At 42.3% G+C, this 17,901-nt stretch overlaps 3 protein-coding genes across 4 annotated transcripts in view; 2 read left to right on the forward strand and 1 right to left on the reverse strand.

Annotated features, from left to right (window-relative positions):
* The first annotated feature begins 706 nt into the window (after nucleotides 1–706).
* Nucleotides 707–9,887, forward strand: LOC147249518 (melanotransferrin-like). The gene is given in 16 exon segments (XM_086223720.1): nucleotides 707–853; nucleotides 1,328–1,482; nucleotides 1,957–2,056; nucleotides 2,757–2,942; nucleotides 3,137–3,293; nucleotides 3,772–3,839; nucleotides 3,951–4,108; nucleotides 4,308–4,473; nucleotides 4,615–4,760; nucleotides 4,962–5,057; nucleotides 5,060–5,330; nucleotides 6,294–6,447; nucleotides 6,536–6,603; nucleotides 6,689–6,876; nucleotides 7,342–7,534; nucleotides 8,142–9,887. Coding segments are annotated over 16 exon segments (2,217 nt in total). The 5' UTR covers nucleotides 707–810; the 3' UTR covers nucleotides 8,210–9,887.
* Nucleotides 9,888–10,192: 305 nt separating this feature from the next.
* On the reverse strand, nucleotides 10,193–11,403 carry LOC147249519 (protein NCBP2AS2-like). Its single transcript, XM_086224304.1, has 2 exons — nucleotides 11,123–11,403; nucleotides 10,193–11,003 (listed from the first exon to the last, which is right to left on the reverse strand). The coding sequence occupies exon 2, from the start codon at nucleotides 10,885–10,887 to the stop codon at nucleotides 10,582–10,584; it is 306 nt and encodes a 101-aa protein (XP_086080430.1). The 5' UTR covers nucleotides 10,888–11,003; nucleotides 11,123–11,403; the 3' UTR covers nucleotides 10,193–10,581.
* Nucleotides 10,427–17,901, forward strand: part of LOC147249520 (glypican-5-like) — a 47,166-nt gene continuing 39,691 nt past the window's right edge. The window contains exons 1-3 of one of the 2 annotated variants that reach the window (XM_086224303.1): nucleotides 10,428–11,470; nucleotides 12,143–12,262; nucleotides 15,769–15,930. In XM_086224303.1, coding sequence (XP_086080429.1) covers nucleotides 12,211–12,262; nucleotides 15,769–15,930 — 214 coding nt within the window. In that variant the 5' untranslated portion in view covers nucleotides 10,428–11,470; nucleotides 12,143–12,210. Of the gene's footprint in view, nucleotides 12,263–15,768; nucleotides 15,931–17,901 lie in introns of both variants that reach the window. The other variant, XM_086224302.1, reaches the window with a different exon arrangement.

Consider the following 17,901-nt stretch of genomic DNA (forward strand, 5'->3'; position numbering starts at 1 on the left):
TGAACCCAGAACCCTCTTGTTGTGATGCGACAGTGCTGACCACTGCACCACTGTGCTGCCTTGATTGAAATTATTTACAGAAAAAATGACAAAGGAGTGATGATGCAATTCATAGGGTTTATTTTGCAAAACTCCCACAGTGCCAGTAAATCTTTGTGCAGCTGTTTTCCCTGTGACGTGCAGCTGAACCTCATTTGTGTGGACTGATCCTTTAATATCACAAAGCTGCAACCTATTTGTTGTGTGTTTTTGACCTGTTGACACGTCATCCTAAATCATGATGAATCCTCTGCTCGTGTATTTGAAGGAAAGATCTGAGACTTTTGAACAAAGAAGGCAGATTGTTGACATTTTCCACTTATTCCAGGTGTATCCCACACTATCATCAATGGGGAATAATTGAAGTCTCTCTGTAACAAAAGCAGGTAAACACAGGTCTTGAGTCACCATGTAGATTCTGTGGTCACTCCATTGGCTTGAATCGCTTCTTTCCTTTAGGCCATCAGTGGAAAAGCACCAGAGGAGAGTAGAGGTGGGATCCTGTTTGTAAAAGACCTCTCTGTTCAGGCTTTGGTCTGCAGCCAGGCAGAGACGTGTCACACCAGGGAGGCAGGCTTAAACCCAACACTCGAGCAGGGATGGTTGTAAATCACTAAAAATAAAAACCCCTCTGAACTTCACACAAGAACTTTGATCAAGGGTCTAGAAGATAAAAGGTGGACTTTGAAGCAAGAGTCTTTGTATAAAGTTGAAGAGTGGGAAAAGCAGGCTTTTGACCAGCCACAGAGGAGACGGACGAACAAGGCCATGATGTTGAGGACAGTCGGAGCCCTGCTACTCATACTGCACACGGGTAAGACTCAAAGAAAACATCATACGAATTAACGAAGAAAACAACTTATCCTTGAATCTCAGAATGTGGACACGTGAATTTAATTATATCAGTGTGACTAAAATGCCTGCAGCACGTCTGATCACAACACTTGGATTTTACTCTTTATTTGAGCTGCACTTTTCTTTTTTGATGAGACAAAACAAGAAAAAGAAAACATAAAAAGAAAGAGAAACCCAAACATGAAATGCATGAGGAGGATCTTTCTTTTCCTGGAGCAGATTTACACGACAGATACATATGTTAAGAAAAAGTAAGCAAATACTGCAGTTCAACCATAGTTTCTCCAACTGATCTCAGTTTATTGTCTCAGTATGTCCTCCCTCTCTGCTTAATTTTAAATTTTCATTCTTTTTGAAGGATTTTGACGTCTGTTTTAACAGGTTATTAAATGGAAATTTTAAACAGAGCCAACCTGCTCTCTCTCCCCAACAGTGTTTGGCCAGAGCAGCATCAGATGGTGCACCATCTCACAGGCAGAACAGCGGAAATGCCAGGCCATGTCACAGGCCTTTGCCCTGGCCGCCATCCGTCCGTCGCTCAGCTGTGTCAGCGGGGTGACAGTCGAGGAGTGCGTTCAGAAGATTCAGGTCAGAGACTGACAATGAGAACTGGCAAATCATCATTACAGGCATCATGTCTTGTGTTGCATCGTTAACCCATCGTTAAACTGGATTATCAGTTGACAAGGAAACGATCCACAAAAAGTTCCAGTAAACCTTTTGATGGCGATTCCCTTACAAGAAAGCTCAAAGTTCCCAGCAAGGTGTGTTTGTGACAACACGGACTGGGAAGTTCATGATCAGGAATTCTGAGTCACCAGCGGTTGAAGAATGAGGGAAAACACACAACTATTATAATCCTGATAATCTCTGTCTGGTGCAGCAAGGTTGAAAAGTTTCAGTCTCATTCAGGAGAAACTAGATGCTCCTTCTCCAGAATTTTCTCCTTCAAACTTGCGCAAGCTCACCTGATCTTTCTTCATATTAAAATCTATAGATTTTATAAATGAGTCATGATGGATCTGTCATATATGTTACATTTTTTGTATACCATATCTGCAGAAAAAACAAGTAGACGCCTTGTCCATGTTCGGCAGTGATATCTACAAACAGGGGAAGACTGCTTCCTTCAAGGTGGCCGCCAGCGAATCAAAGGATGACCGTAAGACCATTATATGAGCTCAGCATTTCTTCAGCTGCAGTATCATCACTTGGCTGCTTGACTTGGGTAACATGTGAGCCAGTTAAGGTGAAACCATCCATGTCCACAAGTGGGCCGGAGGAGAACTAACCTGAGAACGATGTGGGCCAAAAAAAATTCCTTCCATGTATTCTGCTATCTTGAACCAGTTTCGTCCTGTGTGTGTGTTTCAATGTCGCGTCAAAAGAAGGAAATTTGAATGTCCTTACTAACAAGGAAAAGTCCATCAAGAAGCAGAGGGACAAATGATGATGGTAAAAGAAGCCGTTTGTATCAGATTATGAATCAGACAAGAAGTATTATTTAACTTGTATTACATCTAAACGTCATGATATGACTGACATGCTGGTCAACCTTTAAGTAACAGAATGTTGGAGTTCCTCAACTCAAGAATATTTATCACTCTAACTTTATATTGCTTGGGATGATGATTGATAAATATTTATGATATTTGTCTATTAGCACTGCTTTATCATGTTTTCTCATCTTTAATCACTTCAAATAACCCCAATAGAGCTCTGTATAAATTGTGTGACCCAGATTATAATCTCTGTACTGAACTTTGACCTCACTGTTTCCAGAGTTATATACAGTGTTATGGCACTTGTACCTGTACCAGTGGCACGTGCCGTTAACCCTTGTGCTGTGACCGTTGCCGTAGTTACTGGTGCCTCCTACTTTGCTGTTGCTGTGGTGAAAAAGTCCAATTCTGGCATCAACATCAACAACCTGGAAGGGAAAAGGAGCTGCCACACCGGTAAAGGCCGGACAGCAGGCTGGAATATGCCCATCGGATACTTCATCGATCAGGGCTACATGTCTGTGATGGGCTGTGAAATCTCAAAGGGTAAGAAACACATAATGTACTTATCTCCATTTATACCGTGGTGATAGCGCTTATCTGAGAGTGATGTGTGTCATTCACATTTTCATCCATGTAAACACCTCATAACTGACTTATCTAAACATACATATTTGTGCGTGCGTGCGTGCGTGCGTGCGTGCGTGCGTGCGTGCGTGCGTGTGTGTGTGTGTGATCAGCTGTGGGAAACTTCTTCAATGGTAGCTGTGTCCCCGGAGCAACTGAGCCTGGTGACCCTGCGTCTCTGTGTCAGCTGTGTGTAGGAGACAGGATGGGAAACCACGTCTGTGAGAAGAGCAACCAGGAGCAGTACTACAGCTACGAAGGAGCTTTCAGGTAACGCACACTCAACCCTATGTTTGCCTATCATAATTTCATGATAAATGATGAGCAAAGATGAGGAGAGACTTGAGCAAAACTCTCAAACTCTGATATGAGTTTCAGAGTTCATGGGACATACATGAGACATTTACTTTAAGAATGGAGTAAAGTTATTTTCTACTTCACTTTTTTTTTGTTTTTCAAAAAGTGAGAGAAATGTAAAAATCTGAACAAAAGTTTTAAGAAAGTGGAAATCATGAGCTATGATTGCTACATGATTTCCACGTCAATCATAACTGTCGTTTTTTGATACAGGCAAATTGTATGTTTTTACATCTTTTGATGCGAGCAGGATTACACAAAAACGCCTTTGCTGATTACAGTGAAGGTTCCTAATGTATTGAGGAACTTTCTGACTACTGTGAGGTTTTCAACGCTTGTGTGTTTTTGTTTTATTATTGTTATTCTTGTGTGTGTGTGTGTGTGTTTGTAGGTGTCTGGTTGAAGATGCAGGGGAGGTGGCCTTCATCAAACACACCACAGTCTTGGAAACCCCTGGAGGTAAAAAGCTGGACAGTCAGACATAAGTTGACATCAGTCAGTGAGGAACCTGTTGGGTCAGAATGTTTGTTTGCTCTCCACCATGTCTGGGCTCCGGCTGGCTTCCAACAGTTGACCCAACACAGTACGAGCTGTTGTGTCGTGATGGTACCAGAGCTCCAGTCACGGACTGGAGGAGATGCCATCTGGTCCGTGTCCCATTTCGAGGCATTGTGGTCCGCAATGACATCACTCCCTCGGTGGTTTACAACATGCTGATAGAGGGAATGGTACGTCCCCGTGAACAAAACCTCTTCTTCTGAACCAATAGTGCATCATTAAAGTTCACTTTGCATGCCTCTATTCAAGAGGGCATATTGGTTGCCATCCTTGACAATATTGAACAATCAGGTGGATCTTTTAATCACTGAACACTCAACAATGTGAGACATGATTGGTGAGATGGTGATGTTAACTTCCTGTCCACAGGAGAAGTCCGGTTTTGAAATGTTCTCCTCTGCATCTTACGGGGGAGGAACGGTGCTCTTCTCTGAGATGTCCACCATGTTTCAGAGAGTGGATTCAAATGACCCCAAGGAATGGATGGGCCACTTGTATTATAGTGCCGTCAGTGCCATGGACTGTAAACCTCCAGGTAATCCATCTATCCATCCATCCATCCATCCATCCTTCTATCTATCTATCTATCTATCTATCTATCTATCTATCTATCTATCTATCTATCTATCTATCTATCTATCTGTCTGTCTGTCTGTCTGTCTGTCTGTCTAAATAGGTCGTGACCTGAGATGGTGTGTGGTTTCCAGCGGTGAGCAGCAGAAGTGTGCTGACATGGGCTATGCATTCCAAACAAAGGGTCTGACTCCGCTCATCAAATGTGTCTATGGGGACTCTGTGGTTGACTGCATGAAGAAAATCAAGGTTACAGAAAAGCTTTCTTACACGGAGTTAATACATATCCTAATAAGATTAAAGGAAAAATGTCTTTTTAATCCTCTACAAACACTTTGATTTGAGAATGAAACAATGTTCTGAATGTGCTTGATCTCAGTGTTGTTGTTTTTTTATGACACCTGCACTTTTCTTTTTTTATATTCTATATCAATGGATCAAATTTTGCAGAACAACCAGGCGGATGCCATCACTCTAGATGGAGGCTATATCTTCACAGCAGGCAAAGACTACGGCTTGGTCCCCACCACTGGAGAGAGCTATACAGGTAAAACAAAGAGGGACACACTGGAACACAACTAGTGAAAGGACGACACAGACACCGACATTGTTTCGTTCTTCCAGAGGATCGTGATGGTTCCATGTACTATGCAGTCGCGGTGGTGAAAAAGAGTAGCCTGGACATCCAAAACCTTGATGACCTACGAGGCCGCAGCTCCTGTCACACCGGATTGGGTCGCACAGCAGGATGGAATGTTCCCGTAGCAACGCTGATAGAGAAAGGCCTGATTACCCCTAAACAGTGTCAGATACCCCAAGGTTGGTGTGAGCTGGAGTTCCTTCAGTGCAGAAATTCCAGTTTAACCCCACATAGAGACCAACAGGGACGGCCCACCTTCAGCTCTGGCTTCAGAAGTACATTTATCATTCAACTCCTTCTTTGAGATGTCAGCAAATGTATTCATATACAGTAATTTACTGCAGGAACCAAGATGGGCAGCGAGCAGATGAGTCATGACCATTAAACATTCCATTCAGCACAAAAAGATAACAGGAGAAAGGAGAAAAGGCAAAAGTACAAGGCTACGTATGTAATTATTTTAGGAGTAAAGGAACTACTCATCCAATAAGGCATTGAAAATAATACTTACAACACCTCACTGTTTAAGGGAATGAAGTTTCTTGTTTTTGTTGCTAGCTAACTTATAACTGACGCCAGAAAACATATAATAACCAAATATCAATCAACATTTCTCATTTGAAAATGTTGAATATTTCTGCAGCCAAGTTCGGCTCGTGTTCAGACGTGTGGCTGGTACGCTGTGGGATTGTGGGTAATCCAGTAATTCTTTGTGAAATTGAAAATTACCTAAAAACAGGGCTGATTTCCTACACACTTAAGGCTTCTACAGGAGCAGATTCGATTGGTTCCCTACCTGCTTGCTCGTGGTGAGTCGACCTCAGATGGTTCCAACGATTTGACTGACAGTCTTCTTCTCTGTGGAGAGTATGAACAGGTTTTTTTTTACCTCTGTGACTTTGGTGATTTAGAGAGAGAGAGAGAGAGAGAGAGAAAAAGATGAAGTTTCTAAAAAGTGTCACCCCTTCGGTATTTAACACATGTTGAGATCACCCTGCTGTCATCAAACTGGACAAAGTGCATCCAGAGCCACAGATGATATTATACATCATGATGAGTAACTTGACCTTTCCGTCCAACATGAGCAAGCTCTTCTACTGATTTTTCCTGACCAACTCTGTCCTGTCCCCCATGGTGCTTAGCGGTGGGAGGCTTCTTCAAGCAGAGCTGCGTACCAGGCGCCAACCAACCAGGTTTACCCAGCAACCTGTGTGCTCTGTGTATGGGAGACATCTCAGGGCAGAACAAATGTGAGAAGGGAAAAGACCTGTTTGACGGATATGACGGTGCTTTCAGGTACTAAAAACTGTAGCTGGAAACATCCATAATTCTCTAGAGTGACATGTTGCACCTTTTGCCTCTAACTGTCTGTCGGTCTGTTCAGGTGTCTGGCCCGGGGAGAGGGAGATGTGGCCTTTGTCAAGCACTCTACTGTCTTCCAAAACACAGATGGTAAAGAAAGTAACTGCAGTATAAAAAGCTCCCGATCACAGAGCTCCCCTGGTGCACTTAACCATTTCGTTTTGTCTTTCTTCAGGTAACTCAGCAGAATCATGGACAAATGATCTGCTGTCCACAGATTTCCAGCTGCTCTGTTCCCAGGGCACCAAGGCTGAGGTCAAGCAGTACAAATACTGCAATCTGGCTAGAGTCCCCTCCCATGCTGTAATGGTGCGGCCAGACACCAACATCCATGCGGTTTATGGACTTCTGGACCATGCACAGGTGCTAAGCATGAATGTTTTAGTTCAAATCGGTCCCTCAGTGCGAGTTGTTACCACTTAAAAGTCACGTAGCACTGCATTTCCCAAAAGTTGTGGGATTTCAAGAGGTTCCTGCTCTGGAGTGAGGCGACTATGAATCAAAGAACTGGGAGCAATTTTGTGTTTCTTTTACAGCATCTTTGCGACGAAATCTCGATCCAACAGTCAGTCAATCAATCCGATTCTCAGCTAAGGTCACGAAATATGGGTCACAACTGATACAAGCGGCTGAAAATACAGGCGGGGGAAACATCATTATAAAGATACAATAGAGGGTAAAATATTGTGAATTGGATTATGGGTTCTCGCGTCGTGTAGCGACCACCTGAGGCAGCTGTTGCAACAGCTACATTTTGTTGCTTTAATCAGCCTGAGCCGTTGTTCACCTTGGGTCTTCCTCCACATCTCTCCCGTTGTTTCTCTGTAGAATTACTTTGGCAGCGACACGGGCTCAGGTTTCAGGATGTTCGATTCACAGGCTTACAAGGGCACAGATCTCATCTTCAAAGACTCCACCGTTCGTCTGGTGGCCGTTGGTGACAGAAAGACCTACCAGACATGGCTGGGCCAGGGTTACCTTGACTCACTGGTCGAAATGGAGTGTAGCTCATCGAGTGCAGGTAAAAATGCATTACATTGTTTCTAACAATCCCTACAGTCCACTAATCCATCACAGTTCAGCCGATGAATATTAGGAAACTTGGACGAGAGCGTAAACTGGACTGAATCATTCCCCACATTTTCATAAGCAATCTGGACCACATCCATTCACAAATATCCAGTGGATTTTACATGGATTATCCCAGAAGATGTATTTGAGAGTTTGTAAACAATAGTTTTGCTGATGTAAGCGGTCGGTCGCCATCAGCCTCAACCTCAAAGTGTGTGCCTGGTATTTTTTTTGTATTCTGAAGTAATGAACAAGTAATATATTAGGAAAAATATATTTGTGATCACAAGACATCCACTGGTGAGTACTTTAAAGACATCTTTGGCTTGTTTGTGGGGCTTTGATCGCGACTCTGTAAGACTGCATCAGGAATCATGAGTGGTCATGGGATAGACAGGAAAATAATTGGAGTGGCTGATGAAAGAACCATAAATCGATCAGATGTGGACTTTAGCATAACTCACTAATTATCTCAGGTATCCACCTTTGAAAAGGCAGCAGATATTTCACAGTTGATTTCCCCCTCTAATATTTTACTATGTCTCCCCGTCTTCCAGTGATTTCCTCTCTACGGTTGCTCGCGGTGGCGCTGCTCAGCTGCATACTGACCAACTTCTGGATGTGAAGAACCAGCGTCTTCTCCAGCTCCTTTCCTTCCTCCTTTTCTCTTTTCCTAATACCTCACCTCCTTTCTCCCACCTGTTCTCTCTCTTCCTGCCTTTATTCACACCAGTGTCTACAGACTTTAAGTACCCTGACTGCTGTTGAATTACCCAGCCCTTAGCCTCGGCACAATCCGGGTTAACCCATCCCTCTTGGTGATTGCATCGTATTTATGTAATTGGATGCTGTTTTAAGATACTGGTTTTAACAGCGCTAGTGTTGAAGCAAATGAAGCACTTGTGACGGAGAAGGAAGAGCGGTGCCGCTTTGTTTACTGAGGGTGAGCTGCCATATCAGTGCGTATGCTGCCACCTGTTACATTGCTCTAGTGGTTGGTACCTCTCTGTCTTCTCAGTTGTTTTACACAGGAACAGACAATCTGATTTTTAACCCCATGTGACGAACAGGTATAATTTGCCACAGAAAAAGTGAACCCCCCCCCCCTCTTTTTTTTTTTTTTTTACCTGAACTATTAGTCTTCATAAACTCTTCTCTGTAAAGGGTCACACTTAAATTAACAAAACAGAGCAACACTTTTATTCATTTGTAAACAACTGTGGAGAATTTTACATCCAGGTTTCGACGTAAAGGTTTTGGAGATCTGGACTGTTTTCTTCGTGTCATCGCTGTCGGTGCCAAAGAGGCAATGTTCTCCGAACCATTTGTTGTCTGTTAGCAGGAAAATGCAAAAAAACAAAACAAAAACGATGACGCTAAACTGTGATAAATAATGAGAGATTCAAGAGGGAAAAAAATGTATTCATGTATTTTATGTTGCCCTAAGAGGGAATAACATTTTCCTTTGTCTCAGTTGTATGGTATAACATATATAACAGAGACATACCTGCAGGAGAAAATTACAACTTTGACTAAAACCAACAACTACTGCTAATGACTACTAGTTACACACTGGATAGGCCTCGCGTGGATTTACCAATCAGATTTCTGTTCTAGTGAACACTGTCCTCTAGTTATGTCCTCCGTACTGAGCTGTGGATGATGGACGGCTGTCTGTTTCCTTCATGAGCCCAAATACTGAAATGGTCAGATAGATCAATAATTCTGTTCATTTATTTCAACCCATCTGCTCCTGTTAGCAGCCGAACATTCAAAACTTGGGTGGGTGGCCGGCGTTCCCGCCACCCGTCAGCCATTAACAAACGAATCACTTTTTGCATTTTCTCAATAGGTTGAAAACAGAACGTAAGTTACGAACAAGTCAAAGTTTGTCAAGACAACAGGCTTTAAATTTTGTTTTTGCTTAAATTTCTTTGTTGAATTTCAAGCTGGTTTATTTGTAATTTGACTTTTAAGAGAAAATGTCTCAATATTGTTCATCATGCAGCAGATTCAGGTGAATAAAATGCAGCGAAGAGATTAGAATTGTTTAAGGGAGACCATAACGAACCTGACATATTCTCCTCTGTTCTTGAAGCCCAACAACTCACCTTAGAAGTGTCCTTCAGAAGCCTGCGTGTCGGATCTACTGTACCTCCTGCTGCTCCATCTTGTCCTGTTCTCAAATGTTGATTGGATGTGTTTTCTTATGCTCAGAGATTTATTTTTATATGAAGTTCAGATGCCATATCAGTGTATATGTACTGACTCATGCTGTCAGAAACCAATGATACTCTTCTTCCAAACAGATTTTATTTCTATGTGAAATGATATAACATGTAACTAATATTTAGTTGCCAGGCCAGCGAGTCTGCATAAGTATTGCTACATCAAACTGCTGTCTTCGGCTGTTTTCTGTGCTTGTTTTGAATTAAATAAATTTCTATGCAGCAAGACGGCCTGATGTGATGAACGGGTCATTTCTATAGTTGTTTAAAACGCTGCTCCAATAACATTCATGTCATATCAAGTGAGTTTGTGTCATAAATTATTCTCTTTATTTAGACACAGCAAAACAAACATTCATTCATGCATTTCCTTTGTTTAGATCATGCCCCCCCCCCCCCGCCCCCTTTGACAAGTGAAGGTACAGGAAGCTTACTGCTTTGGTGCAGGGATTCAGACACAGATGTTCCAGACATTAATTAGTTGACTCCCCCTCTTAAATCACAAAACTTCAGCCAACATGTGAGGAGAGGATTTTTGCCATTTAAATGTCCATGTGATCTAAGACAAGGGGGGAAGGGGGGGGGGGGTTCTGGTTTTACTGAGTGAGGGTCTGCAGGAGGGACCTCCGTGTCTTTCCCGGGTGGATTTCTTCACCCTCTCTGACGTATGCATCTGTTCAGTGGGCAGCCTGGTTACGATGAGATCCCAACGACACATCCCTTTCACCAAAACGTTTATAGTCTTTATCAAATTCATTATAATATGACCTCACTTCTTTATCCGCCTGGAGCCATCTTTCAATCCCTCCTTCACTTCATTCACAAATGTCTCTCGCACTCTCCGGAGTCGTTTACCCACATCTTCCAGGTCCCCGGGCACCTTTCCTGCCTCCTGTCGTACCTGCCGCAAAGTCTGGGACTTCAGGACCCGCTCCGAGGCGTCCCGTCCGGCTATCTGAGCCTTGGTGATGGCGAAGGCTGTAATCTGAGCAGCCCTGCGGATCGGCCGAGACTCTGCCAGCTTCTCAACGACATGGAGCTTGTTAAGGAGGGAGTATAACATACGAGAAAGCATTGCTTTTTTTGTGCTTTTTTTTTTATAGGTTAACCCCCGGAAGTCCTTGTGCTAGGTGGTAACGTTAGCTTAGTTAACTAATGATGTTAGCAGCGATTCTCCCCGATATTTCAGCCCTGAAAAAAACACCAATGTTTACTGTTAGTAAAACAAACAAAGTCATCGACTGTGTACTTTACGTTGGATCTATATATTGAGTGAATCTTAGTAAATATAGCCAGAACAGGTGACCTACTGCCGTGGGTGACCGTTGAGCTGTAGCGGGTGACCTGAGACGCGGAATGCTAACAGTACATAGCTACTTCCTGGGAGGGATTTCTTCTTCTTCTTCTTCTTCTTCTTCTTCTTCTTCTTCTTCTTCTTCTGTTGTTTATTTGCTGGTGGAGAATAACAGCTTTCTGGCGCTGTACTACCACCACCTCAACGACCGACCGGCTGCTGTCGCGGGACGCCAGCCTGGGTTTCTAGTTTAGTTAAGCCCGGCACCAAGTTTCTCAACTCCCCTCAATGAAATGAATAAGAAGACCAACGTTCCCGCCGCAGCGTCGTGATCTGGAACCACGTGAGGCGGTCACTTGAAAAGGTCTGAAAAAAATTAACCACGAAGAACTTCCATTACCGAGGTCATTTTAATACTTATCTTCTCCAGAGGCGCCGCTTGTGGAGGTTCGGGGACATGAAAAAAGGAACTTGCAAAATCCCAAATTGGTTAATTGAATTGGTTAATAATTAGTTAATTTAAAAACTGCTATGCCTCTTAGTGACCAGCAGAGGGTGCCCATGTTCCATGCTACTCAACCAGGTTTTCGACTGAATTTCTCATAGCTTAGCAACCGATGAATGGCTTTATTAAAAAGTTGTGAAGTAGAAGTTTAGTGCATGTGATCAAATAACGACTAGAGCTGCTTGAAAATTGGCTGTTTCATTTATCTTGAAAGTTCGTCGCCTTTGGTTTATTTGATAGTTTCAGGTAGAGAGTGCTATGGATGCACATGTCAATTAAGTAATTAAACCCGGAGTAAGGGGGAGTCAGGGAGGGCTGAGCCTGTCGGGGGGCTCCAGCCAGTCTCAGGCTGCACTTGCTGTGCGCGGTACACCCACCGTGGGACACTTCGGGATTCCTATTAACCATCCAGCCTCCCCCCACCGTCTCTCACTGTCCCTCTGTCTCTTTCCTCCTCCGACTGAGATGTTGCGATGTTCCGTGCCGTCTTACAAAACGTGGACTTGTTTTGGGTGATTTTGTTATTTTTAGTGTTTGTACCGGAGGCTGGCAGTAGATCAGCCGATGCAGACAGCTGTCATGAGGTGAAGACAGCCTACATGATGCGCCAAATAGGCCAAGTGGAGCTGGTGCCAGACAGACCCGGAACAGGTCAGTGGTCTCTTTTTTATAGTTTAAAAGAAATACTCATTTTTTAAAATTTTTATTTTAGAAATATGGGAACTTATACTATAAGAGAAGAAAGTCACAGGAGATACAAACATAGGACATCCACTTTTATTATTATAAGTATTATTATTAGTAGTAGTAGTAGAAGTATTTTTGCTGGACAGTTATTGACACATTGTTGTTTGAACTTGAAAACTTCTTCCTCACTTTTCTGCTAAAATAAGTTAAGGGAAACTTAATTGTCTCTTACGTGCTTTAAGTCAAAGCTGCTGCATCACATAACAAACCGCATTCCAACGTAGACGTGCATTGAAGTCCTCAAATTAACACTGAGTGCGGCAGTTACCTTGAGACGTTAAAATATAATAACGGGACAATAGTTTTAACTTGGTAAAACCTGGTCTAATCATCAGTCAAGGTAAAATCACAGAGGTGTAAAGTGATAAAAGCTTAAGTAAGTAAAAACAGCCGATATCAAACAATAAAACCAATTACAAACAAGCCGGGTTACAGATTCTCAAGTTTCAATCGTTTATCCAGAAATAATTAATTTTAAATGCAGCCCAAAAGCAATTGCCAACCCTCATCTCTCCTGTATTTAAATTTTATGAGATTGAAAACATTGTCATAGCCCATACACAGATGAGTAAGTTTAGATCCTCGGAGCCAAATTCCAGATTGTCCCCATGCCAGCAGGCCAAGACTCAGCAGAGAGGCTATTTGTGTTGAAAACTCACAGTAGCAGCCTGATTTAGATCTCCAGAACACACACTTGGCTAGAAGAGGGAGTGCTGAAGGTGTTGTTCTCTTAATATGAAAGTGCACTTGTTTCGTAAGTGGGACAGTGGGAAATCCTCCAAAAATAAATCATTAATTCGCATTCATTTAGTCTGCAGGAAATACAGAGTGAAGAGGCTGCAGTTTTTAAATTGAGAAGCTTAATTTATCTATCCGTATGATAAATTGTAATTATTATTCAGATGGTGAAATGTTCAAAAAGAAGACAAGAATCAGATTTTAGATTTTTTGGGCTAATCAGCAGGCAGAAGAAAAAAACTAAAGAAATGCACATTATGTAACTTTCCCTTAAGATTGTTGAGGCTGGGAATAGGACATGTTGCATAAATGTTCCTATAATGTTCCTGTTAAAGGTTTCTGTTCAAGAAAGCAGTCTATTTTGTTTAACACAGAAATATTGGTGACTTCTCACATATTCAGGGGGCCGTCCTTGCTAATAACCTCGGAACTACAGTCTTTCGGTGATCTGGCGTGCCCATAGATGAATTAGCTGCAGAGAAGTGCCAATAGATAATTGGTGTTTCCTTCTTTTGACTGACACATCCACACAAACACTCCCTGTGAATGCACCACTGGTTAGCCTGCTGGTAGAGTTTGCTCCTGCTTGTCAAATTAGAAAAAAACAACAACAAACAAACAAAAACAAAACAAGGTTGTTCTGAAAGTTTCCCCACTGAAATTAGTTTGAGCGTGAGGGAGGGACCACCACTGACTTCGATGTTTCAGCACAAGATCCACTTGATCACGGAGCTGTCAGCCTTCAACTGCCATCTCGGGCTTCCTCTCAAGTGCTGGACTTTACCTGTTATCATGTGACTGAAATCCCATACGCGCCAGTTGAGTGAACTGAAGGCTGTCAGCTGCAGCTGAATGCTTAAATGTGCCAAGAAGGTTTTTTTTTGTGTGTGTGCGTGTGTGTGTTTTTTCTTTAGGTTAGTTGAATGAATATTTCTGATATGTATTTAGATAGAACGTCTCACTCTTGAGTCTCAGTGGCTGAGTCATTTCATTGGAAGTCGTTTCCACATTTCAGCAACATCAGAAAAACAGAGTCAATGAGCTGTAACTTGATGACTCTGTCCTCTTTGCTGATGGAGACTGTGATGTAAAATATGCATACACATACAAATAAATAGAAAGTATCACAGTTGTTTGAATTCAAGCTGTTCTTTACCCAAAAAGCCCTAATGCGCCCTTCAACTGCTCACAAGTAGCTCACAAAGAATTTACGTTTTTCTCTTTGTCCCAAGAATGCAGAAAGAGCCTGCCACGTATATTTGGAGCTAACGGCGTGCAACTGCAAAACTACTGCAAAACTGTCCGAAAATGTCAGTTTACAAACTGTCTCGCGCATCATCCCACGTCATCCATGTCTTCTTTATCAAGCAGCGTTCTCAGTAGTCCTCAAACACTTTGATGTGAGCTAAAAACAAACTACTGGTTTGGCTCTACCGTGAACAAATGTGGACGCGCCCTGGAGCAGAGGGGTGGACTTTGCAAAGTTAGGAAATTTATGAACATGCAGACATTGTTGTCGGTTATCACCTTCCAAGGCACATTCCATGGGCAGTTTAAGAGTAAACGCTTGGTTTTAAGGTCTGAGTTGCATTTGAGTTAAGGTTGAACTTAGTTTGGGTTTAAGACTTTGATTGTGATGTTATTGATGTAAGGGTTGGCTGTGCATGATGTTAGCAATTCCTTGCAGAGATTGTTTTCTAAAATGTATTTGTGTGTCATTATAATACTTACATTTATTGTGAAAAGTTTGAGGACATAAATTTATTTACATATTTACACAGTTGAAATTAGGGGGGGGGCCAGAAGGCTGGAGCCAGTAAAGTTTGTTACTTTTTAAGCTTGAAGAGTTTTGAAAGGATTCGTTCAACAGGTTCGTCAAATACTGGGTTAGATAAGTCAACAGGAAATGACAGTAAATCAATGTAATGTCCTTTTGAAGTGATGAAAATATGGCTGTGTGTGTGTGTGTGTGTGTGTGTGTGTGTGTGTGTGTGTGTCCGGTCAGACATAGGTGAACGATCCATTCCTCTCATCTCTCTCTCTCCCTTGATCTCAGTCAGCTGCTTGACAGCTTGGTTTACAACACGCACACGCACACACACGCGCACACACACACACACACACACACACACACACACACACGCTTTGGTGTGAGTGGTGAAGAGTCGCCCACGGTGCATGTCATCGCGTCAGATCTCGACAGGCTTATTTTAGAATTACTTTGGTGAAGTCATGCAGGCTCGTGCTCGTGTAATGTTTTTGGATTCTGGTCAGTCAATCAACGTGTCATAAGTCAAACATTTATCAGATAGTAGCGGAATTCTCTGTCAACATTTACGGGAGTCTTTTATTAAAACATACTTCTGTTAAAGCTGTACCTAAATTATCATTAATGTTAACAATGTCATTAATAATTCTCCTAAGCCGTGATACAGTGATATGTTGATGCAGTCTGAGTCAATTATCATGTGACACCATATCAGACATGTCAATAACGTGTGTTGATCTTCAGGTATCAGGTGAATATTTATGTATTTAGGATCAGACTGGAGCTGAAATAGATAGAAAAAAAATACCAAAACAGACTCCACAAAATAAAAGCTGCGTATTCGTTGTGACTGGAGAGAGAGGATGCTATTCCCAGGTCTCAATCTGTTTCCTCCCCCACTTAGATGAATCCCTCCAAGTGTGTGTCCATGCTGGGCCCAGTTGCTGCACCAGTAAGATGGAGGACAGCTACATGGCGGCTGTTCGCAGTGAGACGCAGCAGAAGATGCGGTCCTACAGTTTTGAACTCAAGTACCTGATCACTGGACACACTAAGGCCTACCAAGGTGAGGGAGAATGATGTCAGAGGTAGGAAGAAACCAGCACTTATGATAGTTGATTGGTTGTTTTCAAGCAAAACCATCTCAAATCCTGTGAAATGAAATTTTCAAGCTCAAGTTTGTTGTCATTCCTTTATATTTCTTTCGAAATTCTTCTTTGGAAGAAAATGTTGTTTCTTTACGACCATGTTAACAGAACGGGAAGTTCAAAATCACCTCCATCGTTCGTCAACCGAGCTTCTCTGGACACACCAATTTGAATCCAGATCCATTTAAACCCTTCTGAGTTATCCTGCAATCAGACAAACCAACACGGTGATCACATGACTTCCACAGCGGAGGTCATAATTAGTGCTGGATGATTCAGTTTAAAAAAAGGCGTTTTGAGATTTATGTGAACGATCTTGTGATGTGTCATATGATAGACAAATGGTAGCATGAGAGTTCTTGTATGCTTATTAAGAAAAATGCATGCAAATTACTGAGAATTTTAATATATGTTTCTCAACTGAAACATACAAACTTCAACCAGCATAAAGAAATACATTCATGAAGATTTGTACTTCACTGTTTTCAAAATAACAATGTTTTACGAAATTCAATAAATACCGATAACGCAGAAAATATATTTTACAAAAGTAACTGACGCAGAATTTGTGCAGTAATTTTCAAAGAAATGATTCTAATTTTTTTTAGCTGTGTGTTTGCAGTGAGCTGAGGTTGGGATCGTGATGAGATTGATTACGCAGCTGTGGTAATAATATTCTAACAATGATATTTACTGGCCCATGAAAAGTGATCTACGGTGAAAACGGGGCATGCAAAGCTGCCTTGTACATATAACACACAGTCAAAACAGCGAGCCCTCCATTTTCCTCCATCGGCCTGCTAGTCTTGTTTCTCATGGATTTATTATGATTGACCAACACTTCTGGAGTCTTTGAGCCTTTCAAGAATTGTAATGAACGTGAGTTCACCGTCAGTGGTGATTCTGGTGTTTTAACAGGTCTCTCAAGTGCTTGTCACCCCTCCGTCAATCTTTACTTTGTGTGCTCATCGTGGAATTGATGTCAGGCTAGTGGTGTGAGGCCAGTATATTTTGTCAGGCGCCACAGTGGCTAGCCAAACAAACAACTGATGCTCGATGAGTCTTTGAGAGAGCGAACTCTCAGAGGCAGCAGCGGAAAACTTTGTTACAACTTTGTGCTCCCTTTCCCTGTCTGTCTGTCTCTGTGGCTGCGATAATCAGGTTTTGTTCTTGACCAATGAGAGAGCGAAGGACGAAGAATGTTTACATTCAGTACGTATCCGCAGCAAAGTGTTGTTGCCATGGGTAACAGCCGGTCTCTAACGGCCGGCTTTGAATAGGAGGAAGAATACTCTGCTTGTCCACTTGTCTCTCAGCACTATTCACCAGTCTGTGAGCGTGTGTGTGTGTTTGTGTGTGTGTCTGTGTGTGTCTGTGTGTGTGTGTGTGTGTGGTGCACTGCTTGGATTGTTAGAGGGCTACAGTTGATGAAACCCAACAGACAGACATGGTAAACATGTGCTCTCTCTCTCTCTCTCTCTCTCTCTCTCTCTCTGCTACATCTGAATGCCCTCAAACTCAGTCTCAGCTGCTATTTATTCATCCTGGATGATTAAACCATCCATGAGTAAAATTAATGAATGCCATCCATACACAACCAAGGGCTGAACGAGGCCAAAACCACAGTCAAATGAGACAAGTTTAGAAGGTGCTGCATTTACTTCACTTTTTTTTTGTAGCTGCAGAACCTCTGAAGGAAAAAAAAACAAAACACAACATATGATGAGAGGAAAAAGGTGTTTTTAGCCTCATCTTGTTTGCCTGCAGATTTTTTTGTTTCATTCACCTCATCACCATAATTTCCAGTCACAACAGGAACCATTTTGTTACTACCATCACGCCCTAATGAATTGACTCTGCATCACCTTCCCAGCATGGCACAACAGTTT

The sequence above is a fragment of the Aulostomus chinensis genome, chromosome 14, assembly GCF_037954235.1.
Source record: "Aulostomus chinensis isolate RoL2024-O1b breed Wild chromosome 14, RoL_Achi_v1.0, whole genome shotgun sequence".
Lineage (NCBI taxonomy): Eukaryota > Metazoa > Chordata > Actinopteri > Syngnathiformes > Aulostomidae > Aulostomus > Aulostomus chinensis.